Raw genomic sequence first — 27,993 nt, 5'->3', positions numbered from 1 at the left:
GGAAAGGGCAGGTGTTTCAAATAGAGGCATCAGCTTTCAGTAATTTATTGAGGTGAAAAAGAAGGTAGAGGATTTAAGTACAAACATCTGTGCCTTACAGGGCATAGGACACACTATACAGGCTGGACACACAGTAGGAACAGCCCCCCTCAGCCTTTGACAAAGATAGCAAGGTAAACATGCAATAGATGCATACAAAACATGTATAACAGAAGCTAACAAAAGTAGAGAAAACAGTAATAACACTTCCAAAGCTAAAACCCATTAAACAAAAGTGAAATAGTAAAGAACATCACATTTAACACAATAGTAATTTAACCCCTTATTGCACTTTGAACATATACATGACAGTTATCTCCCACAATTTAGTATTTCAACACTGATGCTACACTTCTCACATAATATTGCTTGAAGCTGCAATATTACAGGCACTAATGGCACAGTCGACTGAGTTAGAGCTGAAAGTATTTACAAAGTTATACATAATTGTTTAATACTCGAATTACCATAAATTTTAAAAATTATTGCAATACAAAATTAGAGGGTTGTGTTGTTTTTACAAACGTTAATATTTTGACAATTATTAATTTGCTGTATACACTAAGATTGACATACCAGAAGTTATTACATCTCAATTTTATTTTATCCAACTAACAGGTCCCTTAGGTAAAAAAAAAAAAAACAACAACAAAAAAACAAAAAAACAGTAAAAACAGTAAAATCTGATCTTTAAAATGCATTCCCACAAATCAACATGAACTTTAAAGCATATTTTGTAGCCTCCAGTTTCATTTCCTTCTACTTGAATTATTTTTTAATACAATTTTTAAATGCATATGCAGAATGCAATTGTGAATTAATGACTTTAACGCTCTGCTCGGTTATACCTCCAAAATTTTTCAAGTCTTCTAATTCCAAGACTGAACATGTCAATGAAAAATGTCAGGGCTGAGCACATGATGCTTTAGACTTCCAGTACAAACATACTCACAAGGAAAAAATGAGTATATTTCATCAAAAATGCTAACAGCTGGTTCTAGTTAGCATGGATGAAATTAAGTTAGAAAGTTCCCATCTCTTGGCTTTCATATATATAAAATAGAGTATGTTTTTGAAAATTATATGTATATTAAGAGACCATGCCAAAAACACTAATAGTAACCTAATATTGCTTACTAGAAAATGATCACCTGAGGAAATAGCTTATGTTATGTATAGGTTGTTGAGGGAAGCTTGGGGAGTTGATGCAGAAACTACTACATGAAAGTTCTTTGGCCAGTCAAACACAAAGAGGACTATAATAGTTCTTATATGGTCTTGTCAAATCTTTTGAAGGATGCAACTTCTATAAAAATAGAGGAAAATACAACAGCTAATGCATACACACAGTTACTGTTCTTGCGTTGCAGAAATACTTAAAGTAAGCAACTTGCCTAATTTTCAATGTGCCTCTAGTTATCATTTATATAAAATAAGGAAATTACCCAACAGTATTCCACTTCAGTGACCTATCATATCAATTAAAAATCTGATGGTCAGTCAGTACAGCTGAAGAAATTGCTTCAAGTTTTCAAATGGATTTTATCACAGATGACATTAACCTCTAATCAGAGATGGAAAAAAAATAGTGCACTGGGTACACCACTCATTTTCAAAGCATAATATTCTATCTGTAGGAGATTAATTGTATTTTAAAAAAATGAACATGAGTCCTTGTTATGCAAATCAATTAACAAGACTGCCTTCTTTGTAAAGGGTAACATTATTCTGAATGCAATTGAGAATCTAAAAAACTTTATTGGCTATATGGCATTCAAAAACTATGACATGCTATTGGAGAAAGAGATCATAAGAGAATGAGAAAATATTTAGTATATAAAAAAGCTAAATGATGTTGTGCAAGAGGTCATTAGCAGCTTAAAGTTCATTTTGAAAGGGACTTTACCACAATTCTGGCTCAAAATCAGAGGAGCACCACTACTCCTACCTTAATTTAAAATACTCTTAAAACTCAAATCAAAGGATTTATGATGAGATTATTTCAAAGTAGCTAATAAAAAGATGTAATTGAACAAAACTTTTGAATAATTAACTTAATACTTTGAAATGCAAAAACAAGTGGGCGTGCACATTTATTATCCAATGATAGAGTTCTGTAAACAAGAAGAAATGAAGAGATGCTGTAGCAATTTAAGGAAGATTTCAAAATACCTACATGTTGTTAAATGACCTGTGTAACTTAAATACACATCAGCTTCTTTGTCTTTAACCTGATAGCACAGTCCCAAATAGTGACTGCCACTTCCACAGGTCTTCATTGCAGTATGCTGCTACATAATTAGCATCTAGTAATACAATTTGTTAATGAAAGGAAAACGTGATGAACCATAAACCAGAACCTGGATTCATTTTGATTTATTTTTAAACCACCACATTTATACAGGACACTAACTATACTTTCTTGCCAAGACATTTGAAAGAAAAGCAATCCTGCCTGTATTTTCAATTAAAAACATGCTTTATTGATTAAAAAAAAGAAGTGTATGTTTACTTTTCAGTATTTTGAAAAATGTAAAAAAAAAAAAATATAGATATATACATGTATGTATCTATATACATATCCAGAATAACCTGTGTTTGTGACACAGTATAAGTGACCAAGCTGATATTAAGGGGAAAAAAGTTATTCAGAAAAGAGACCTGTATACATTAAAATTAAATTGTACTTAATTGTACTTAAATTTTCTTTCAATATCATAGCTTTAGTGCTAGTACATAGTGTTACTATGTAGGAATTTCACTACTGATCTTTTATGGCTTAACGTTATTTATACAAATACTGCAGAATTAAAATATTTTACACAGTTGGGATTTACTCAAAATGCACCTAAAATTGAACAGTTGTAGTTAGAATAAAATCTAGACAACTGTCAGACACTGACAAGAGGCTTGATGGTAGACTGAAATTTAACATAGTTTTAGTGACTATTCATATGAAAATACTGACTTCTATGCAGGAAAGAAACTTCCTTTTTTTTTTTATATATATATATAATTTCCAATACAATAACATTGTCTTACTCTTTTATATTTAACTTTGAAAGATCACTTATAGTTGCATATTTAAGACTTACGCCAAGCTTTTAATTTTACATATAGCCAAAATAGTAAAAAACTACTATATAGCAGTAGAATGCAGAAGTGTGTGCAAATGCCAAAGATTTTTTTTTTTTTTTAAACAAAAGAAACTCAAGTTGAACCAGATTTTGTTTGCACCTGATTATTTTGCCTAGGTTTTCTCCAAGTTTCAATTGCATTTTAACGCTCTAAACATAATAATCTAAAGACTTCAAGCTTCCTAAATTTCGTAGGTTCCTAAGAACCAAAATGTAAATGAATCATCAATATAAACACAATTACTGAAAATAACAACATCAAACTGAAGAACTGCATCACAGTGATTTAAGACAAAGCTCTACAGCAGCTATCTTAAAAAAAGCACCTGATTTGACTTTGAGAAATAAGTTGCTGAAGTATGTAAGTAACACAGTCAACATACTTCTAGGAGACTGCTAGAATGTTACAATTTGGTAACATTTCATTTAAGTCTACAGGAAAAAAAAACAAACACTATTTTAATTACTTCTGCAAGAGATTGCTGGCTCATAAAACCAACTTCAAACCACAAAAGTGTTTCAACAAGAAAAAAAAAAGATTATAATTTGAAAACAGTTTTTCATTTTAGAAGATTACTACTTTCAGCATGCCTTTGGAGGACAAGTGGGAAAAGGCAGAGAACACGCAATCCAAAAATCCAATAGCACCTTGCCAGCAGATACTCCCCGAGAAAACTGAAGTTTCCAACAATCAGTTTAGTAGCAAAACTATTCATTCTCTTTCGACTCTGAGCGTGTTTCTGATAGTGAGCTCCATTTTATTTTTAAAACTCTCATATGTCTTTGTTATTGGAAGCTCTAAGCAATTCAGGAGTCTGTTTCCAATGGGATAACCTATACGCAGAAATTTAATAGTAGGTTCAGGATCAAAACCAATAGGCGGTATAGAAAAAGAACCTGTTACAAAGTACAGAATATCCTCCAACGTCACTACAGACTCACCACCTAAAAAAAAGAATTAGATTATATTATTCATTGTTTATCACCCATAAAACATATACTGCATGTTATAGGGGAAATAGTAAAATCAGGGAACCCCTGATAGATGAACGTGCAGTTACATGACCAAAGAATAAAGACTGCAGCAAGAAAAATCGACCATACTTCTGCAGAAAGAGACACCACACATACCACATCTTCCTTTTTTTTTTTAAAAAAAAAAAAAAACAATCTAATTAAAAAAAATAAAAAAAATAAAAAAAAAAAACAAACAATCTAATATGTTCACAGCATAGCCAAAGAGAAGGGGTTAAAATATTTTTTCTACATCACTTCAGTTTTTATTATTGCTCTCAAGTTTTTATTAAACAGTTTTATTGAGCAGTTTCAGAAGTTAAGAAAGAGGTGGGGAATGGGGACAATTAGGAATTGACAGTTAACTCAAAATTTTTTATTTATCACAGTGAATTCTGAAAAACAAACCCTATAGGTATACCAGCAATTAAATCATAGATTCATTGAATGGCCTGGGTTGAAAAGGACCTTAAAGATCATCTATCTATTTTCAACCTCCCTGCTCTGGGAAGGTTTACCAACCACTAGAGCAGGCTGCATCCAGCCTGGTCTTGAATGCCTCCAGGGATGGGGCATTCTGTGCAACCTGTTCCAGTGCCTCTAAGTGAAAACCTCAGAATGAAAAACTCCTAATATCTAACCTAAATCTCCCCTTAGTTCAAATGCCTTAAACAGGGAATGGGGGAGGGAATTACTTACTTTCCACATCTTGCAAATAACCCATCCAAAAATCAGCACCTCCAACTTCCTTTACACCCGATGAGCAATGGATTGTAAATAGGTCACAGAGAGTTTCTGCTGAAAGTCTTTCAGGTTTGTGGCAAAATATGCTAGAGAATGCAACTGGATGCATTTCCATTTTCTCCAGCACACCGAGAGTTTTCAATCCTTGCCTAAAACTAGGAGGAGAAAAGAAAAAGAAAAAAGGACCAAGTATGCATCAGAAACACAGTAGGTAACTAAATGAACTCCAGTTACTTTAATTTAAAAAAAAAAATCCTCATACTCTAAATTAGTGTTTCATATGTCTCAGAGATTTGGTCTATTAAAATTTGTCACAGGTAACACAATAGATGTTCAGTATAAATCCAAACGTATCTATTAAAAAAACCTACCATCCAATACCTTTTTAGTGAGCAAATGAATTTAGATTACAAGTTCAGAGACAAATCAAAATATAGTCAACAGTTGCAAATCTTTTCCCTAGATGAAGTCACTACTACATAGGAACACTGATGCAGTGTTTACATTTTAAGAAGGTCAATTTATACTTGTGTACATCATCACCATCATAATGCTACACACTCCCTAATTAGAGCTTTAAAAAACATTTTAAATTTTAGAAGTGTTGATAACTTAAGGCTCAAATTTGATTTTTTTTTTTTCTGAATTAAAACTAAAACAATAGAAATTTTCTACTGCTAAGGTCTTTGACTGTTATAAACTATAGAATGACAAACTCCCCTCTTTACAGTAAGAAAAAAAAGAACACAACCAAGTAGTAGAACAGACTAGACAACAAATACTGAAGTTAAATAGATACATAATCATTTCATTCTTCCAGTTAAACTAACAAACTAGTCAACAACCACTACTTGATCCACCAAAAGTTACAGATTGTTTCATTCAATTAAATGGAGAATAATCATGAACATGTGAAATTAAGTTTCAGCAACATATTGTATTGTTTGTATTTTAGTACAGAAAAAAAGAGGAATGTTGAAAATTCACAAACCCAAACAAACCTTTCCAAGGGTGAAATAATTCTCTTGATTACATGGTAGGTCAATAATTCATTCACCAGCATATTCTTATCACACAAATCTGTTATAGGTCTTAAACATCCAGCAGCAGCAAGGAAATCATAGCACTCGTGTATAGTTGACTGTAGGCTAGACAGACTGCTTGAATATTTTATCTGTAACAAAGATTGAAGTTAGGAATTTGTTTACTACATATATATGTATGTTTCATGGGGGGGTGGGGGGTTGAGAAAGAGAGAGTATTTTAATTTGAACTAAGGTTACATTTAATAAGCCCTTATATCTAAATACAGACTTGAAGAAGAATTTCCCAATAAGTTTAGCTTTATTTACCTTTTTTATTGTTTGTGCTACATCAATATCAGCAACATCATCCAAGTTTGGTTTCACATTCTCTGGACCGTAGACAAGACAATTGAACAATATTTTGGAAAAGAAACCAGGAGATGGACCACCGTGAACTAGAGAAACTGCAATCATTTTCCCAGCTTCAAAATACAGATTCTCTTTTAGAGCTGAAAATGAAGCAAAATGTATTTACTATATACCCCTAAAAATCATCTTGTGATCCTCTTAGTTTTTATAAAAAATCTCAATGTAATTCACTCTTACTTTAGAGGATGCAACAAGTGAGGTTTGTCATTTCCTGTTGCTTGAAATAGTAAGACCAGTAAGACATTTAATTTTGAAGCACAAGAACTCAAAGAAGTTAGCTTTGGGTCTTTAGAGAGCATGTTTTCACAGATAAATGTTCTATAAATGTAAGGAAATTTTGTTCACTTGCAGGGAACAAAAATAAGAGTCCCGAGTCTAATTACATGCTGTATTTTTCTCGTTAGTTAAAAAGATTTCCAACTACACCAAGTATTGCTTTATTCTAAAAAGTAAACAGCAGTGAATTTAAATGTTTAGTGTTACACGTTTAGAAAAGGAATGCAAGAAAATCCACAAAAACAATTTGTGACCTTCATGGCTTTGATCTTAAAATGACAATCTGGCTGAAGACAAAAACCTTTAAAGTTACATAGTTCTTTATTTCTGAACAAAGTATTTAAGTACCTTGCAAATCTAGGGACAGGTTCTTTGCAGAAGAGCCCTCAAACAATGATGAATTCTGAAGATGTCCCATTAGTAGTTGGAAGAAAAGGTGTTTTGATTCAGTAGAAGTATCTGTCTTTAATCTATTTTTGCAGTTTGTGAACTTTACTTCAATGGTGTTTGTAGGTTTGAAGTTACGCTGCCTAAATCCTTTTAAAGCAGTATTCCAGATATTTTCTGTATTGATGTTAAGCCTTGTAGTTTTTGTATTAATTTGTTGCTTTAACTCCTTAAGTATACTGGAAACTTCCCTTCTTTGTGTTCTTAATTGCCTAAAAGAAAATTGCATGAATTTCCAGATGAAACCTATGATTTAATGAGCAATAGTTATACAGACAGTAACTGAAAATCTTTTAAGAGAAACAAAAACTCTTAAACACTTTAGCATATTGAAGTACTGCCTAAATTATACCAGGAAAATATTTGGAGTAGATTCTTCAAATTTTAAAATAAATTGCTACTACAGAGTTAAAATACATCTAATAGCTAGGAAAAAAGAGAGTAGAAATAATTACCTTAGCATAAAGCAAATAGTTTTTGTTGTTGTTTTTTTTTTTTTTTTTTGTTTTTTGTTTTTTTTTTTTTTGCCAATCTGGTTACACCAACGAGGTGCCAAACAATTCTCACAACATCATTCTATGTCTGAACAATGTGAGACAAGTGAGAAATTGAAGAGCACAGAATTTTTTTTTGCATTTGAAGAGACGTTTTGTAACCAAGTTACTCTTACAACTACTCACTAATATGTGTGTATATATATATATAAATAAAATCTTTGTCATTATAATAACAATATATATTTGAAAAGGAAAAATATTTCAATTCCCATTAAAAAATTACAGCACTGGCCTAAATAAGGCCCCTTCTTCATTTTTTTTCTTTAAACTTTGCCACCAACACAATTTTAAAATACCCTGTACACTGTAGGTAATTAATTCCCTCATTAGGGTTTTTAAGCACATATTACACAGGTAGAATTCACAAATTAAGTACTTAAAAGACAAAGAATTTTGTATCCTTAGAGTGAATATTATACATTAAAACGTACTATATCTGATTTTAGCAAAATCACAAACTATTTCTATAGTGCAAATGCAATGAAAATTCAGGACATGTTTAATTTGAAAAAAGGAATTACGGGAATAAAAAAAATCTTGTTTGTAAAGAATGTCTAGCTACGCTTCTTCCAGGACAAATATATGTTTCTGGGTTTTGATCCCCTTGCCATCCACCCTAAAAATTCTCAGTAGGTATCATTGTATTCTCCTAACATGCCCCCTTAGCATTTAGAAACATCAGAAGACATGTTATGACTTCAGTGTACTCATTCCAGTATCTTAGTGACTATATATAAACACACACACACACACAGCCACTACACCTACATACAGACACACACCACGTTCTGCAGGAAATAGGTACAAAGTCATGTGCTAAGATCACTCTTCAATGTAAAAAAAAAAAAAAAAAAAAAAAGAAAATACTTTTTTCTTATGGACCAGTTCCTGTTTGACATCAGTGGAGATAAGTGGGTCATTCTGTTGGATGGTGGAAGTTCTAGGCGTGAGCAGGGTGATAAGTTGTTCTGGCATATTATCTTTGGTGATCTATAAGCAAAAAGATATTTTAAGAGCAGCTTAATTTTTTTTTTTTTTTTTTTGAAGGTAGCAATATACTTTTCCCCACTGTTTCAGTACCAAAACTCATTTGTATATTTATTCAAATTAAGCCCAACAGTGTGTGAATTACAATTTCAGGAAAAAAGTCAGTGTTTTATTATGAAGTGGTTTTAGATAGGATGCAACAAAAAAAAAAAAGATCCTATGAGATGGAAGTCCTGAATAGTACAATATTTAAATTAAAAATACTAATTTCTACAGACTTGGTAAGTTTTTATTACTGCACAAAAAAAAACAATTTATATGAAAGTGTTGGTAAACTAGATTTTGAGCATACTTAACATGCACAAATACAGATAAGGAACCTTAGCTTTAAGGTTTGCCATTTGTACACTTAACATTACATCTAAATGGTAAATATTCCCTTTACAAGAATCTTATTTTGTCAGTCTAAAAACTGGCTTGCATGCCACTCAATATGAACAACTATAGCAAATTTACAGTGTTCATATCTTACTTGGATAACTGCAGTCACTAAACTTTTTGGTCAAACTTTACTCAGTTTGCAATTTACTACAAAAAGTCTCTCCTACACAATAATCCATCACCTCCTCATAATTAAATACTATTCTATATTATAATCTGTTTTCTTCTACAAAATTACACACTGGAGAAAGCTGTGTTGAGATCCAGGTGACTGCCGAGGGTACTTTGGAGATGGCTCTTCCAGCAAACAAGTTGTCCCATCTGTCTTTTCAGAGGTAGCCAAAGACCGCTTTTTCTGTTTGCTGTATTTCCCTGCATTGTGAAATGATATCAACTTAATGAATTTGCTATCTGTAAAATATATATATATTTTTTTAAGGTTTACTATCTGAAGAAGTCACCATCACATTTTTAACATTACCTGATTTTGCAAAGATACTTCTGCATTCCACGCACTCCCAGTTTTGCTCCCATGACTTCATAGACGAACAGGCCAAGTGAGTTCCACGGGAACCACAAGATTGACAACGCTTTATTTCCCACTTACTAAAATTAAAAACTTATTTAGAATTACACAGAAGAATGAAACTAATTAAAACACAACAGTAAATTTAATCCAGACACTAAAATAACAGAGCATAATTTGTTGATCTTGTTAAGACTATGTAAGGGGAACTTTCTTCAGACAAGGTGTACTCACAATACAACAAAGAAAAACAACTACCCATGTTCTAGCACCTTGTATTAAATGAGTATGAGTGAGTATGGCTCCCTTGCCTTGCTGTCAATAGCTTAAAGCAAGTATTTTGTCCTCATGTTGCTAGCCAGCAAAATTTTTTTTTTTTTTTAGCGGAAACCACTGTTGAGCTTTCCAAAATGTTGAGTTCTTGAAAGTAGCATATCTGATTGTTTTTACACATTCTAAATAATTCTCTTCATTGATGATTGTGTTTAAATATCTGCTAGAATTTTGTATATATTCATTCAGATTTGCTTAAATATACTATAACAGAACATGACTGATAGGAGTTAAAACACTGCGAGCCAAAAGATATAACCGTTAAAGGATAAGTCAATTAGTACATACACCAAGAATGAACCAAGCAACGCTAGGCCTGCACAATGCCTAGTTAACACCTACAGGGAAAAACCTACCACATGAACAGATCTTCAAAGTAGAAGTTCTGCCTGACAACTTTGAGTACTCATTTCAATAAAATATACAGTTCAGAAACTCACAAATAAAGCAATAAAAAGCAATACAGAAAATGAGCTTGATCAGAAATTAAGCAAATGGTAGAGCAGAATAAAGCATTTTATAAGATCGCTCAAGCCTCTCCAAGCTATCAGCAATATTCTAGCTGCCATTCACATGCAAAGGGATGGCTCACAGCCTTGCCTCAGTAAGTGGTTAGAACTACCCCTTCCATCCCCAAGTGATCTTCCTGGAAAAAATGTCATACCTGTCAGGTTCATTATAGTCTCTTCCTTCTTTGCAGAGACATCTTCTAATGTCACAGTGTTGATAGCATTGCAGCAGGTCTTGATATGCATTCTCTTCAAGTTCCCAAGATGCATCCCTATAAAAAGGCAGCTGGTCTGTTACTATAACTGTATTTCTGATCATGTAACATTCTAGCAACAACTAAACATCCCCAGGAGGTAAAGAAAAAAACAACCTAGGGTGAAGTAATGATCTTGCAACACAGAAATTAAACATAACTATCTACAAAAGTGGTATTAAGCAAATCCATAAGGGTTTCTCTTGATTCGTATTACACTGGGTATCAAAGTAGGTTTGTATAAAACTGATTATTTACAAAGTTACTTACTTTTCTGGAATGTGTATGCCCATTCTCAACATTTCTTCCTGAAATTTGTCCTTGTTATTACATACTGTGCACCTAAAGAAAAATATCCCAGCACTCAAAGCTTGATACTGCGTCAGGGGAAAAAAAGGGGAGAAAAGAAAAAACAGAAAACCAAAACAATTATTGAATTATTAGCATCCTTAGAATACAATATAGGTCTTAACATCTATAGCCATAAAATTCATGGACACTATCCTGGCATGGATGTTAAGTCTGATGACAATAATGATGCCACTTGACCTTAATGCAAATGATATTTTTTCTTCCTTTAGGGGACAAGTGTCTCTAACACTCTGAACAGTTCATATGCAAGAATCAGGATCATAAGTGACAGAATAATGTTTCTTTTCAGTCAGATTCTCCAGCTTTAGGATGATTTTACAAAAAGAACCTCATAACTTTTCCAACTATGGACTTAGGCAAAGGGAATTGATTATTGACAAATGACATTTTTAGCATTCAGATTCTGCACACAATGGTAGCACACAAGAAGGCAGCTACCTAGGTGGAGCTTCGTTTCTTAAAAAGAACCAAAGCCTGGAAGCACGTCAGACATGCAGAAACAGCAGGGAAAAAGATTAATAACATTTAAAAAATCCTTCTTGTAACACACTAGTGTCCTAAACACAATTTTAATATTGTCCTTCAAATCATAGAATCATTAATGTTGGAAAAGTCCAACCATCCCCAAAGCCACCTCTATTACCCACTGAACCATGTCTCTAAGCATCAGGCCCAACCTTTCCATAAACACTCCCAGGGACAGTGACTCCACCACCTCTTTGGGCAACCCATTCCAATGCCTGACTGCTCCTTCTGAGAAGAAAGAACCTGAACCTCCCCGGCACAACTTGAAGCCATTCCCTCTAGTCCTATTGCTAGTTATGTGCAAGAAGAGGCTGACCTCCAGCTCCCCACCGCTCATGTAGAGAGCAATAAGGTCTCCCCTGATCCTCACTTGAGATTCCACTTCTCCAGACTAAACAACCCCAGTTCCCTCAGCCACTCCTCACTGGACTCATGTTCCAGGCCCTTCACCAGCTTCGCAGCCCTTCTCTGTGCTCCAGAGCCTCGATATCTTTCTTGAAATCTAATGTATTTCCGTGTCATATTATTCTTAAGTAATTCTACATAATTTTAAGCAATTGTCCCATGTTTTTTAAGATGGAAATGTGATCTCCATGGAAAAAAAAGAAATGGAGAACCTGTCTTACCTGCAAGCATTCTCGATGAAACCAAGCATTTTTACAACAAGGACTTTTCAATACACTGTACAGTGGAAGATGTTCAACCAAATCCAGGCATATCGTACACTGTGAAGGCCCTCTAGATTCTTTATCTGGAAAGATCTGAACTGGTTTATGTTCCCAACAGTAAGATCTACAAATAACAACACAAGGTTCCCTTATGAAAACAATGTTTTAGGAACCTTCCTCACAAAAAAAAAAAAATGAAGATAGCAAAATGAATTTCCTATGATACCTTTGACTAAACACTTTGAAACAAGCTAAAAGAGGCAGAAGTAAACAAATCATGTATCTAACAGGGTAGTTCAATAAAACAACAGTAAGGAAAAAGCACATTGCCAACTGATACTTGGTAAATTATGGGGATAATATCCCCATTTCTGTCAATATTTATTTTGGTCCAAATTACATTTCCTGTCATCAGAACCTCAGTTTCTTCCTGTATTTCAATGTTACCATGACATTAATGGATCAATTTTGAGTTTGCACAACGGTTCTACAAAGTCCAGGTAGCGTGGTGAATTCTAAGATTTACCCCATTTTCAAAGTAAGACAGGATGTGCAGCTGTAGAACAAATCTTTCTGAAAATGCATTATTTTTACATGTGCTTGACTTCATGTTAAACCATGAGTTTTTAATTTAAAAGTTAAACGCACCCACCCTGCAAACTCAACTCACAGTAGGCAGAATGAAAACACTGTCAAAACATGCTCTTGTAAAAGAGCATAAAACCATTATTAGGTATTTGATACCAAATCCATTTCTCCTGCAGTCCACCTCTAATAAGCAGATCTAGAAGTCTTATGTTTTGAAACACAATGGAATAACATAGTGTATTTTGACTACTGGCAGACAAGCAAGACAAACTAAGGGAAGGAAGGCAAGGATTTTTACTTGCCATTTCCACAAACACATGGGAGGTAGACAAACAAAGAAAATAAAGCCAAATGCCAACCATTCTCCTTCTTTAAAAGTACATAACTAGTACATATAAAGTGAATTTTCAGCAGTGTAAATTTTGTCTTCATGTTTTCCACAAATCACTTTTTTTTCCCCTTCAGATAATCCAGATGTCATTGATCTAACAGCCTCTCCAGTGGCCACAATAAAAACAACAAACAACTATCTGCTGTACAAATAGAACTGAAATGAGAAAACACACAATAAAATCACCAAACTTACCTGAAGTCTTCCATGAACTGGAAAATACATTCCTTTCGTAGCCCACAAGGAAAATGGTAACTTCGCTTGCATTTGGGAGCTACGCATCCAATTGAAGCACCCTTTTTCTTACAGATGTTACATTTCTGGGAAGAATATGTTTTTAAAATAAAAGAATAGTAACATCTAAAGTACAAATGACTATTTAATTATGTTTTATGCACATTTCAAAGATATATATATTTATTTTATAGAATTTGACTATGTATTGTTTTTATACGCATGTTGACAGTTACCTGTAAGCTGAAATACAAATTACTTTATCAGTATTTATAGTTCAGTTGCATCTTTAAAATTACAGCACATCAGCTAGAGGCTCTGCATAATACCACGAGGCAATATGCATGTATGATTTGCTCTCATTAATTAATCTGCAACACACAGAGGAAATAATAACAGAAAAATTCTACAAGTTTTATTATGGCTTTGGGCTTCCAGGAACCCACTGTACTCGATACTGATATGGAATGATTCAGATGCTTGAATAGGCTTAACACACTGCCAATTGGACAAGAAAATAAAACAAACCCCACAGATGACACTGTGCGCTTAATGAAGAGTTACTCTTTTTTCCTTGCAAAGGCCAAGTACTTCATTCTTACCAGTTTTGCAGCTCTGTTAACTTCTTTTCTAATATCTGTGATCAAAAATCCGTCCACACCTTCGTCTTCTTCTCCCCTCTGCCAAATACCACTTGACATCAACTATGAAAACAAGAAGTATTAAAAGATTCGTCTACCTAAAGATTTAAAATTACCTACACTGTATTTTTTAAATAGAAGACGGACATTTAGTCTAAAAAAGCTCGTATAAACATTTTAAGTAGAGCAGAGTTGCCTCTTTCTGGCCCCAAATACATTGACATTAAAATCACTGAAATCTGCCATGAGTAATTTACATTTCCAAGCACTTGATGGTATTCTAGACTGATGATATGGCAAATGGCCAGGTAATCTAACCCTGTTTATAGATGCACATAATGATTAGAAAATGATCCAAGGCATCTACTCACTTAGATGATATTCATCAGATATGGGACAACAGGGAACAGTAATCAGTAATATGAAAATAGTTTCCTAACATCAAAGTTTTACATAATACTGTAAAGCTCAAGATGGAGTATTTTATCTTCCTTTTCAAAATATAGGGACTACTTGGGTAATTGTCAAACAATTACTTTCATCAAATAAAGCTTCAGAGGAAATACAATTAAATTAGTTTAGTTAATGTGAATGACAATTGTGCTGGGGAGATAATGAAGCACAGTAGGAAGTATCCGTACTGAAGTGCAACCTAAGAGCAAAAGTAATTCACTTCGGAGGAGAATTGGACAAAAACAGATTCCAGTAACTTGGCAAGTCACAAGAGCTTGATAATAACTCAGAGTAAACAATTGCCTAGTAAAGCAGTTATATCACAGAGTTTAAATAACTAAAGAACTTGATACCTTTTATATTCCCTCCAATCTCATTTTATAGTTCTCTCAGAAGCAAAATTGCAATATAGTACCATTTTCTAACCACATAATTTTGTCAATACTTTTAGTCTAATACACATGATATTCTGGTTTATACCAGAACCGATTAAGGATATATCTTTTTTTTTTTTTTTTTTTTTTTAAAGTGTGGGATATTTGGCAATGAAATAAGATGCACAGCTAGTTTTTCTCCAGAATTCTTTTGTTATATAGTACTTGCAATGTTTCAATAAAATCATGTTCATTTGTTTTTAAGGAGGTAGGAACCAAAGCCTAAAAGACAACCATAGGAAGTTTCTTAGAACAAAACCTCAAAATATTTTATAAATCAGTAATTTAATATCTTCATAATACTCAAGTGTTACAAGCATTCACTTTCCTAGTTGTTCTGCTCCATCAAGAAAAGCTGTTTTCTACCTTTTCATTTGGCCTTACATGTGACTAACAATATTATCACAAACAGACCTAAAATTCCTTTCAGCTGCTAAAAACTAATATAAGAAAGAAATATCTTTACATAGCCCCAGAAAACCTCCACCACTCTGCTTTATCTTTTAAGGATTTAATATCCAACCTATTAAGTCATCTGCAAAAATCTGAGCTTTAGAGTTTGGAAGGTAGTATAAGTAGAACATGCATTTTGGAAAGTTACAAGTGTGATAAATATCACACTGGTGCAACTTGTGGCCATTTCCCCTCATCTTAAACCTTAAAGGTTTGTTGGGATTTATTTAATCTGCTGCACCCAACATGTATACAAGCCTTCAAGGCTACAAGTTTACGCTGACAGTTCAAACTTTACAATGAAATATTTCGGATGACTTACAGCTATTTAATACTGGTTGCATTTATTGTTTTGCAGGTAAAAACAAACGAACTTCAAGATCAGTATCACGTACTTACCAAACAGTAATAATGAACAGTGAGATTCTGTTCCACATAGGTCTTTTTTTCTCCATACTTTTCAGGACAGTTGTCTGTCCATCCACAGAGAACACAGGCTAAAAAACATCATGGTTAGGAGCGGTGAGCATACTGGAATTACTGTGGATCAGCTGTAAAGCAGTAACTCTTATCTCTTTTAATTGCATGCATCCTGAAGTAGATTACATGATAAAGGACTGTAGATACTGAAGGGGAAATTCAAATCGTCGCTTTTCAGGGAAGGTAATTCATGACCCAAAGAATGATCTGGCATGGAAGGGAAGAAGACCTGACTGCAAAAAGTGTTAAACTGTCTGAGAGCAGTAAAGTCGGACAGAATGACTCCCTGTAAGGGAGTGAAGTTTTCCTTGGTGATGAGATAAGGAATATCCACAGCATTGTCTTGTGGCAATCCAGGAATGCAAATGCTAAGGGGCCACCTTAGGGCAGCAGGATTGATGCTGGAAGATGAACTTAACACCCAGCTAAATTACCTGGTACTGAAGCTCACATGATTGATGCTGGGACAAGTGTATATAGTGACACCTTTGCAGACTCCTTGTAGAACTGATTACAGCGTTAGGACTTGTCCAATGCATTGTTCTTTTTTTTTTTTTTTTTTTAATATCTTTAAGCACAAATACTTTTAATTCAAGGGATACAATAAAAATAACCCAACTCTCTTTGAGAAATGTTGAATTCCACAGTAAGTAAAGAAGTAAGAGTGGGTACTGTTTATTTTCTAGTTCCCTAGCACGAAAACACTTCACAGGTTCCACCTGCCTTCTGATTCAGAAGAGGGCTATCACCCAAGCAAACTCACAAGCTGATTTTGCTCCCAACTAAAAAGTTCTTCCCAACATATCTGCAGATAATTATTAAACAATCAAGAATGTCTAAATATGTGAAATATATGACATTAATTTTTTTTTTAGTATAATATACAAAGATGTCACCACCTGAAATCCATGAAGCAGCTTAACTGTTTATTTGTATACCTATGTGATAATATTTATGAAGAACATTACTGGTATCATGACTATCAAGTCACATGCTAACAGTACCTTTAAAAATATATACTAGTTTCAAAACATTCAAGGACTTGAGACTAATATTATTGTCAGCTAAAACCTTGGGGGATTTCCCCATTTCTGGGGTTCCTAACCCACCAACACACTTGGACATACACAGACATGGAGTTTCTTCCCTTCAATTCTTAATAGATATACAAAACCGTATTTTTGATACTGTAACACCAAGAACAGTCATAGTAGAGAGAAGAAAGAGGTACTGATTCAGCCTAAAAAAATGTTTCTTGAACATCTCGAACAGCTGGATGAGGTGTGACAGCTGAACTTTCAAGGTTACATTCCTAAAACATCTGCAGAAAAGATCGTAAGTATTCTGCTTACACCAAACACAAACCCAAGGAAGTTTACAAGTTATTTCTTTTTCATTCTGAGACAAGCGGTTCCAACACAACTTGATTACTGAAAATCCACCTGCTCTTTCAGACCAATTAAAGCATTTTATAATTGGTATTAGATTTGCAGATTTAGGACTTATATAGCTATTTGATAAAATAACCTTACTTACTTTGATTAAAAAAAAAAAACCTTACTTACGTGGACTTTGAATGTCAAAATTGCTTTCACTCATTCTAGTGAGTTCTTCTAGCAGCCTATCATGAAAAGGAGGTGAAGAGTTAAATACATCTAGTGCATTAAGAATGTCCACTACGTACTGTTTTTACTGTTCATTTTAAATTCAGAAAAATCCTCTAACTCAGTAAAGTTTTTTAAATAGGAACAAGAACAAAAGAACTAATATTAGAATTCAACTGTTATCAGAAGAGATAGGAGTTCAAAAAGCAGCATGTAAATATTCAAATACACCCGCACTAATGGAATGTACTAAGTGCTGGTTATTTATTTCCTCAAAATAGTAACAATATGCTTTATTTTCTCTTTGGAAAATTAGCTGCTACATCGGACTTCTATGTGTGGGCCTATCCATAAAGCATTTGTAGTTATTTTCAACATCAAAAAAACTCATAAGATATGGAGGGAGCTAGCCTTCACTGTGCACCGTACTTCCTTGACAACTTTGAGGAAAAAAAAAAAAGTAAAAAAAGGTAACACACACTTCATCAAGGCAGTCCTAAGATGATTATTTTTTCTCTAGTGCAAAGAACAACAACCCTTTTAGGTACAAACCTGTAGATCTTTCATTTGCCTCCTCTCAGGAGCTGAAGGACACCTTACATAAGATCAGGAAGACAAGCATCCAGGGATCATTGCCTTCAAGTCCATGCTTGACCTCACAGGTAGGTGAACAATTCCCTTGATACCTGCCCAAGTGTGCTGGGAGGCAGCCAATTGCACCTCCAAAAAGGGGAAGCCTGATAGACTGAGCTATTGGAGCTTTGCTATCTACAGTTCAGTTTAGAGGACCGTCAGATACAGCTCCAAGAACAATCCTCAGGCTGCAGCGAGCACTTGTGAATAGAGTCTTGCAGCCTCTATTCGGTTGGAGTTTTAGGAGTAGGGTTGTAACAGAGTGAGAAAGATGAAAAAGGAACCGAAGGAACTCTTGAGTATGAAACAACTGTTCTATAGTACTGTACTTTGTTACAGGCAAATGGAATACTGTGACATGAGACATTTGCCAGAAAGCAATCTAAAATGAAAATAAGCAAAGCTGCAACCAGTCTAAGCTGTGGCAGTGTACACAACAGTCAGGTGAAATTACGGGTGCAGTTTTCCCAAAACCAAACTTCCTCCTTTCTAAGCTATAAAAAATAAAGATGCTGAATTAGGGACAGGGGGAGAAAAGACAAAAACCACAGCATATACTTTTTCCTTTCTCTTAGGGTTTCCCAGGAACGGCCACTGCCAGTTTCACAATCCTGGATCTACCACAACCTAGTGCAACAAAGAAATTCCACATAAAGCCACCCAAGACCAGTTTTTCACGTTATTATGTTGCAAAGAGCCATAAGAGGAGAAAACACTGGTTTGGCTGAAAACAAGAAAAGAATCCCCTCCCTTCCCTTCCCCCGGCTCCAGCAAAAGAAACAAACTGGCTACTCACGCCCGCGGGTTGCTCCTGCTTCCTCGCAGTCCCTCGGGGAAGCGCTCACGAGAGCCCAGATTTGCAAGTCAAAGGATACGGCAAGGCAGGCGCTGGGGCTCCATGCACAGGACCTACCCACCTGTTCTGCAGGGACAAAGCGATCCCGTGTTAGCCTATTTGCAAGACAGGCACACGTAATCACCCGATGCTTGTAAAACCAGGGCGTAAACAATGTATTTCTTTGCCTAAACGGGCTAAAGCGCCCTCGCAGCGATAGCAGCTCTGTTGCGCTCTAGAGCAATTCACTGCCCCGGGCCCTCAGGTGTTTTTAACTTTTGTTTTAATCAGGAGGACGGGGTAACAGGCAGAATTTCGGGTACCCCTTCTCCCCAGGGCACAACCCGGGGCTGCCCGGCCCCGCCGGCTGTGGCCCCACGGCCCGTGCCGCTTGCAGGCCGGGGGTCGCCTCCCCTCACCCCCTCACCCCCCGGGCCGGGCTGGGCCGGCTTCCCCGCGGTTCGCCCAGCCCTCTCCCTCTCCCTCTCCCTCTCCCTCAGTCCCGCGGCCAAGCGCCCGCAGCGGGGCGGCCTCACGGCCCCGCCGCCCCCCTCAGGCCGCCCCTCGCCCCTCCGCAGGCGGCGGGGCCGAGCCCGGGCCCGCCGCCGCCGCCACTCACCCGCCGCCGCGAGCCGGAGCCGCCCGCGCTAACTGACAGGCAATTCAAACCCCAACATCCGCCGGCGTCGCGGAAGCCGCCGCCTTCCCCTGCTCCGCCCAGCGCCGCGCCCACCGCCCCTGGGGCCAGGAGGGGCGCGGCTGAGGAGAGCTCCCGGCCTGGGGGCGTCAGGAACTGGGGTGCTTGTGGGGACCCTACAGCAGCTTTTTTATTATTATTTTATTATTATTATTATTTTTTAAAGCTATCTCGCTTGCATGGCAACAGTTTTGCCTCTGGTCAAGGTTACAGTCGTGGTAACAATGTTTGCTGTAGTAAAATGGAGTTCCTCAGCTCGAGCTCTGTGTGTGGTGTTTACACGAACGCTTGTGGCGATTGAACGCTGCTGTAATGGGACGCGTGCGCGCTGTTGACCACAGCAAATCAACAAGTAGAACAAACAGCAAAAGAAACAGGGACTTTACAGGCACGACATACACACATGCTGCAGCCACACAAATGTGAATAGAAATGTCCTGTCTCTGTTCTTAACTGTTGGCTAATTAGACTTAAAGCATGCTAGCAGATCGCCCACCTTAGCCTGCCACCCAAAGTGGTCTCTCCCATACCTAGTGCAGACCTATACTGCCCCTGGTAACTCATCTGCCAAACCTGGAGTCTGCAGTATCTGGCCCCCAGATATCAGCTCGCCCAGTAGCTGGGCACCAGATCTTTTACCGTGTTTGCAAGCTGCCTGGTTTGAAGTTTGCTAGCTGCACATGCAGAGGAGAGAGCTTACTCAGGACAGTCCAGCAGAATTTAATAAGAAAAGGCTGACATGATCAGGTAGAGGTCTTGGCAAGATGACTGTTTACACACAGCTGGCCCCTACCTGTTGTCCCACGTCCTTGAAGCTGTCTTTCTCAATGTACCTCCATTGCACCCTTCCCCCAGTTTTGGCCTTTTCCCTAAATACTATAATGTATTTTGCAGAATCACACAAGCACCCTAATATCCTATAAAAGTCTGTTCTTTCCCAAGGCTTGTGATAATCCTTTCTCCCTCACCAGTTAGAAAGTTCCAGTGGGAACTCTTCAAGGCTTTGAATGGTTTCTTCAGTGGCCCAAGATTTCTGGTCTTTGGTATTATCCCTATTATCTTCTCTTCTGTATGTAGTGTTTGCATACGTGGGGGTTAGCACACTTCTGTCAGTTGTCCAAAGCTTGTACATTAAATAGCTTTTAACCAGATATCCTCAGAATAACAGTATTGCACATGTCCTTACAGTGGGTAATTCTGAAAAAGAAGAGGGCATCTCTTGATGTGAAACAGGGCAAAAACTAGAGACTTTGTTAAAAAAAATAAAATAAAATAACAAATTACATTGGTTTTCCTAAATGCACCTCAGTATGGTGGGTGTCCCATAGTCCCATATTGTCCAATAACCTAGCACCCACCTTATACCTGAAAAGTCCAGGGTAAATTCATCCTCCTATGTGGATTTGAATCTACATTTTCAATAATTTTTATTGTTGTTCCTGTCTTTTCCTTGGCTTACTGACTATTCTAACATATAAAAGCAAGTGGCATACTGCCAATGGAAGTGAGCTTTTATGTTGTCTTTTGAGAGTCAGGGGTTAAACCCCAGTCTCCCACACTCAGGATAAATGTTCCAGCTAATGATTTATTGAATACAGAGGGGGTGGTATTGTTGTACAACCCCTGTCTTTTGTAATATATGCCTTCATTTCCTTTTCTGTATGCTGATAATTTCCAAATACACTATATTCCATTTTGAGTCAGCTGACTTGTTCTGTTTATTTTTATTTTTTCAATTGTGGTCAGAAAAAAAATCTTTCACTCTTTATCAGTCATTGAGGTAGCCCTACCCAAAAGGGAGAAAAAACTCTAAAGAAAGAATCAACATTTTAATGTTGCTTTGTTTGTCTTGTTTTGTTTTTAGATGGAGCTTCAAACATTTTTCTTTATTTATGTAAACCTCTGACAAATAACAGCATCCTTCTCTAACCATCTGAAGTATGGTAGGCTCCATACTCCAGAGCTCCAGCTCACATGTGGAGATGCTCAGTCATGGCATAGCTTTTCAAGCTTTTAGGGCCTAACCATGATGGCAGCATTTTATATTCCATTTGTATGATCATATATTAATAAAAGTAAACTATTTTTTTTTCTTTTAAATTGGTGTTAACAGAAACGTGGCTAGCTTACCTTTTTTGTTTTATTTTTATTTTTATTTTTTATCATGGACTCTCTTAGTTCCTTTGTTTTCACATTACCATTAGTATTAGCTCACTATTTACTACCAAACACAAGTATGTGTTTTTTTTTTTTTCTCTCCCCCCCTTTTTATTTTTCCTATTTCTATTATCTTTTCTGGTTCTTGTTTGAATGTTTTGATCTAAAATCACTTCTGACTGTTCTCAGTGTCTTTTAAACTCAAACATACCAATTCTTGGCAGCAGGAATTTCCTCACAAAACAGCAATTTCAGGTCTCCTGGTACTGGGTTGCTCAGATAATAAGCAGGTATGTAAGCTGCCGTAGTTAGGAGTGATATTTCTCCTGCTGTGAGACCATGTGGTTTCACCCAGAAGAGCTCAGATACTGCCTGCATTGCTGTGTTCATTCTGGGTCAGGAGTTTAATGTGTCTATATAAATGCAATACCACTCCGTTCCATTCCTTGACCTTTCAAACAGGACATAAGCTGAATTGCTTATAATTTTTCCTCCCTGAGCTAAAAGTTTAAATGGCACTTCTCTTTTGACATATCTGAACACTGTGAACCATGACTAGCACTCTGCAAGATAAATGCATTTGGGAGACAAACCCTGGGGGGCTGGGGGAATAACTGCAATATTGAAGTGAAAGTGATTGTATGCATTGTATGTATTACCCTTTCTGAAGTTGCAAAAGCACTTGTGATGTGCTACATATACATGCGATGACCAAAAAGTTGTAGATTATGTATCTAAGTATTTTTAACTCGCTTGTTCATTGAAATGTTGTGGCAAATTAAAGAAACTTAGGAAGATTCTCCTTTTTCATCTTGTAAATAAAAGGCAGAGAAACTTCTACTTATAGAATCATAAAATATTCTGAGCTGGAAGGGACACACAGGGATCATCAAGTCCAACTCTTAGGTTGCCCAAAGGACCACCCAAAAATCAGACCATGTGTCTGAAAGCATTGTCCAAATGCTTCTTGAACTCCACCAGGCTTGGTGCCATGACCATTGCCCTGGGGAGCTTGTTCCTGTGCCCAACCACTCTCTCGATGAAGAACATTTTCCTGTTATACGGCCTGAACTGCCCCTGTCCCAGCTCTAAGCCATTCCCTCGGGTCCTGTCACTGCCCCCAGAGAGCAGAGCTCAGTGCCTGCCCCTCTGCTCCCCTTGTGAGGGAGCTGCAGGCCACCATGAGGCCTCCCCTCAACCTGCTCTGCTCTGGGCTGAACAAACCAAGGGACCTCAGCTGCTCCTCATATACCTGCCCCTCTAGACCCTTCACTATCTTTGTAGCCCTCCTTTGGACACTCTCTTAACAGTTTTATGTCCTTATACTGTATCACCCAAAACTACATACAGTACTTGAGGTGAGGCTGCACCAACACATAGCAGAGCAGGATGATCGCCTCCTTTGACCAGCTGGAAATGCTGTGCCCAATGCACTCCAGGCACGCTTGGCCCTCCTGGCTGCTAGGGCACTCTGATGTTCTGCTTGCTGTCGACCAGAGCCCCCAGATCCCTTTCTGTGGGGCTGATTGTCAGCATTTTATCCCCCAGACTGCATGTATAACCAGGGTTGCGCCTTCCCAAATGCACTTATCATCTCCCAATCCACCTGAACAAACACTAGCCAGTAGTTATAAATGTTCTGTTTTGCTTGAATAGATTATGTTTTGTTTTATGTTTGAAAGTTATATTTAAATGTCAGTAATACCTGCCTTGCAGAAAATATTTTGTAGAGCCCTTAATTGCAGGTTGTGGGTGATGCTGGATGACACTTTGTGAAGTATTTGATTAAGATGCAAACAACCAGTCACAATATCTTTTCAGCAGTAAGATGAATCTTGTTTTTTAAAGGGCAAAACAGTGTCAGGCCTTACAGAGAAGTGATCTTACATGCCTTATTCAGGATCCAAGCACATATAATAGTTTTTCTAAAGAGAAATACTTCTGAAATAGAATACTTATTTTAAAGGTGGGCAGGGGGTGTTCCTTTAAGAAATGATATTTTCTGTTTGGTTTATTATGAAAATCTTAAAGATTTTATAATTAAACAGAAGTAAGCAAGCAACTGAATCTATTAAAAAAAATGGAAGTGCTTTACTCAGGTAGACTGTAGTCAGATGATTATAAAATAATAACTAAGCAAGTCAGAAAACTGATTGTAGGAGTGCCCTTGTCCATTTCAGTACAGCATGAATCAGGTTTGCATCAGCCATCCAGGAAGACTCAGATGAGGGAGCAGTCAGTGGATGCAATGGAAAAAAATTCTCAAGCACCTGAAAGTCAACAAAAAGAGTACATTACATGATGGTTTGCTTTATTTGAAGAAACATTCTGTCCCCTCATATTACTTGAGTAGCATGTTAATTCTGCTAAAAGTTCATGGAGAAGTTAATTAAAAAGTAATAATAATAATAAGAAGAAAAAAAGCAGAGGATTTGTTATTCTTTTGCTAATCTTTAATGAGGCAAAGAGCTTCAGATTTTGGAAAAAAAATGGGAACACAGCCATGAATTGTCATTGACAATCGACTATCATTTACAGTTCACTCTAAATCCCTTTCACCTAATAACCAGTCTATCATATTTTCTTTTCTTTGATACTGATGCTCTGAACATCATTCAGAACTAAGACAGCTAAGACTCTCAAAATTTTTACAGATACAGAGTCAAAGCTTCACACAACAAAAAGGAAGCTGGTGTCATTTTTTAAAAAATACATTTTTTTTTAAGTCTTTAGGGTTTAATTGTGACAATAAAGATGCTAATTTTGGCTTCTCAGACAATGGTAGATCATCCTTCAGTGCTCTCTGGAAGTCCTTTGTTTTCATAAGACCCAGACAAGAAAAAATGGAAACAGGGTGAATGTTCCATTCCCATATGTAAGTGGTGTTGTACCCTTAGGGAGGAGTACATAATTGTTCTGGTGCTGCACAAAGGCCTTTGAATTACATATGAATGAAGATCCCAGTTCCAGGATCCAGATGCTGTTACAATTTTGTTGTTTTGAAACACTTTTTCTTTTTTCAAATGATTTAGATGCTAATATAGGAATTTCAGCATGCAAGTTTAGTTCTGGAGTCTGACAAAAGTGAAAGAAAGATGGTGATGGCCCCAGTGAACTCTCTTAAGTATTTCACTTAAGTAAAAGGCAGGAAGATATCAGGGAATTATGATTCCCCCCCCCTCTCTCTCTCTTTTGGTTTGTCAAAATTAGGGAGGGAAAGGCCTATGCAATGCTATCATGAAGGTTGTGGATGAATGTAAGGAAAATACCAGATGAACTAATACTAGTCAAGGAATGATTATTCACTAGTGGCATGTGAATATGATTCTTGATTTTCATATTTGTTACTGATGATTCCTTTGGTATTTACAGAGAAAGTAAATTTGACCTGTAACCTCTTTACTATTTCAGCTCAAGCACTAAGATGAGGTTGCATTCTCAGCCCTCAAATGCCTAGATTACCTGAATTCTTGATTGTTTTAATTATTATAATATCTGAGTTCAGCTGTGCTACCCTGAGATAAGCATTCTGTGTTTAATTTGCTGTCGTCCTACTCTGTAGAGGAAGACCTTCTTCGAAGAACACAAATAAGTTAGGTTGAGATGTTATAAGTGTTATCTTGTTGTAGAAATTTAGAGCTGACACTCACTAACACAATCCTTGGTTGTCCAGACTTTTCACATTTTGCAAATTGCCTAAGGCCTTAACATTGGCTTGACAAAAAATTAAAAATAACAGGACAGTATTTATTTTCTTGAATCCATTCTTTTCTTGTATCTCTATCAAGAGAGTACTGCCGTTATTCTTTTCAAATAAGCAAATATTTACAAATAAAAAAATATTATAAAATTGATAGTTTTAAAATTTAAACTTGGACAATTATTCCTATTAAAATGTCTGTTCTTCTGTTGGGCTTTTTTCCTTTTTCTAAGGTAGGATTGTAATAGGAGAAGAAAGTTCTGATGTATAGCTGTAAGCACAATGTATTAGAACTGTGCACAGGGGACTATGTCTGGGTTGTAATTTAGAAAGCAAAATATAAAAGTTCAGTACTGGTCTTTTTCATACATTAAATAAAGCTGTGTTTCTTACAGATTCCTTTGCTGCATCACTTGCTACAAAAAGTATAGTATTTTTTTGAAATTCTGCATTTACTGTGTTGATCTACATCTTATTTATGACGAGTCAGAAAAGAAGTGCAGCTGGAACTCATAACAAAACACAAACTACTATCAAACTACTTTTACCAAATGATTATTCAAGAGAGGATTTCCCAATTGACTGATCTCTTGCTATTTTGCAGTTGGCTCATGTATGAAGATCTGAAGTAATTCTGTATCTCCATTACTTTAAAATTTGGAAGAGGACTTCCATGATTTCTTTGGGTGATCATGCCTGATAAGTACCCTATGAAATTCCAGCATTTTTTAACTGTTTAGCTACCAAGTCCCTCCCAGTTCTCTACCAAGTTATTTTTAAATGCTGTCATTCCACAGGTATTGATAAAGACAGCATGCAGAATACCACTTCGGGAAGAAATAATTGAACATATGGAATGGCTTGGGAAAGAGAGTACCAGTAACATTTCATTTCATATGGCTTTATGGTGTGCCAGTCACTATCAGTTTGTTCTTGGGTTGAGCAAAGATATCCAAGGAGAAAGATGGCCTCTCTCATCATGGTTCTCTGTGGTTTGAAGGCTGACCAGAGCAGCTGCGGAGACTAATGCTCTTTTCCACATTCTTGCTGTGGCCAAATACTAGCCAAATTTTCCCTTGCCTCAGTTTCCCAAGCTATACTGTATGGAAAATGCTGTTGATTTTCTTTTCAAGATATTTTGAGCACCATTCTTGGAAGAGATGTTGGCATTGCTACTAACTGAGTTCCTTTAGAATATAATTTAAACTCTTCAGCATATGTTTTGAACCTGATTTGCTTCAATACTATAAAAAGTCTAAAAGATTTTCATAAACCAATCAAGTGGATTGCTGTTGTTACCTGTTGTTGTTTCTTGAAGTGTAACAAATTAGAATCAAAGCTTGGAATATAGTTCCCTATGGAAGCATAGCTGTAAGTGAAAATTATGGAAAATCACCACTAGATGGAGTTAATGATTTTCTAAATTATTCTTCCAGCTTTAGATATAATAGAGTTGTAAAATGATTATGATCACTGAGTTGTTAAGTGGAATATGATAATTTAAGTAGCTCACCTGTATCTTCTTATAATTGCATTATCTGTTCTTCTTTAGGCTTTACAATTCTCTGATTTTTTTCACTTCATCTAAAAATATTTTTATAATTTGATTCAGAATTACAATATTTTAATAGATTTCTTTATCAGACTTGAAACATCCTGTATCAATGCTCAAATTCCCTATTCAGGTCTCTAAGTTGTTTTTATGATTCTCTTCAATTTTGTCATTTCAAAGAGTGAGTTCAATTCTAGTGGTTTCATCCTTTTTAGTAATTATAAATTGATAAACAAGTTGAATTATCATATTTTTTACATTTATTTCACGTTTAAGTAAAAATAGTGTTATGCATTGTTCTGAAAAACAACTTGAAAATCAACAACAATGATGAAATTCCAGTTGTTATAAGTAAACTACGAGAAATATACAAGCACAAAGATTCTTGCCTCAGGATCTGCAAATTTCATCTTTGGACTATTTTCATTTCTAGTGTCATCATAAGTTAAATTCTATTTTTTTTTTCACGATACATTACTTAGAATAGTCTGTCTCATTCTCTTCCTAGCCATCCACTTTTATACCATTATACCATTAAATAAAATTTGTTCTTACCAAAGAATTGTCTAGATGTGGCAGCTTTTTTTTTTTTTGCCATGGACCATTACTAACATGTCACTTCCGAAGTTGTGCAGGATGTACAACCATTCTCAACTTCTCCGTTTTCTGAGATTTTTGCCTTGCAGTCAGACACATTACGATAGTCCTTTGTAACAAACAAAAAAGGGAGACAATATTTCCCTTCAATGACATTGCTGTTCGTGAACTACAAATACCAGACAGATTTTTAGTGATTTGTTGAAGAAACCCACTTTATTTTTGGCAAAACAAACATGTGACAGTACTTAAAAGAGGAAC

At 36.1% G+C, this 27,993-nt stretch overlaps 1 protein-coding gene and 2 long non-coding RNA genes across 4 annotated transcripts in view; 1 reads left to right on the top strand and 2 right to left on the bottom strand.

Annotated features, from left to right (window-relative positions):
• The window catches only part of LOC309879175, a 49,467-nt gene extending 36,059 nt beyond the window's left edge, over positions 1-13,408 (top strand). The window contains exon 3 of the long non-coding RNA XR_014317686.1: positions 13,337-13,408. This is a non-coding gene — a long non-coding RNA (uncharacterized lncRNA). The remainder of the gene's footprint in view (positions 1-13,336) is intronic.
• On the bottom strand, positions 48-19,685 carry G2E3 (G2/M-phase specific E3 ubiquitin protein ligase). Of its 2 annotated transcripts, XM_082762593.1 has the most exons (17): positions 19,649-19,685; positions 18,991-19,116; positions 17,523-17,578; positions 15,877-15,974; positions 14,099-14,200; positions 13,458-13,582; positions 12,242-12,407; positions 10,989-11,095; positions 10,620-10,736; positions 9,578-9,702; positions 9,339-9,468; positions 8,536-8,658; positions 7,013-7,323; positions 6,287-6,468; positions 5,936-6,108; positions 4,890-5,089; positions 48-4,121 (listed from the first exon to the last, which is right to left on the bottom strand). In XM_082762593.1, the coding sequence occupies exons 3-17, from the start codon at positions 17,554-17,556 to the stop codon at positions 3,889-3,891; spliced, it is 2,226 nt and encodes a 741-aa protein (XP_082618719.1). In that variant the 5' UTR covers positions 17,557-17,578; positions 18,991-19,116; positions 19,649-19,685; the 3' UTR covers positions 48-3,888. The 2 variants fall into 2 exon arrangements, with proteins under 2 accessions (XP_082618719.1, XP_082618720.1); XM_082762594.1 differs by lacking the exon at positions 17,523-17,578 and having other exon boundaries at positions 19,649-19,665.
• Positions 19,686-23,950: 4,265 nt separating this feature from the next.
• Positions 23,951-27,728, bottom strand: LOC309879116. The gene is made up of 3 exons (XR_014317672.1): positions 27,691-27,728; positions 27,097-27,167; positions 23,951-24,153 (listed from the first exon to the last, which is right to left on the bottom strand). It is a non-coding gene; the product is annotated as an uncharacterized lncRNA (long non-coding RNA).
• Between the last annotated feature and the right edge of the window lie 265 nt (positions 27,729-27,993).

The sequence above is a fragment of the Aythya marila genome, assembly GCF_965140915.1.
Source record: "Aythya marila genome assembly, chromosome: 5".
Lineage (NCBI taxonomy): Eukaryota > Metazoa > Chordata > Aves > Anseriformes > Anatidae > Aythya > Aythya marila.
Note: the sequence above shows the minus strand (reverse complement) of the source record. Positions and strands in the feature narration are given on the sequence as shown.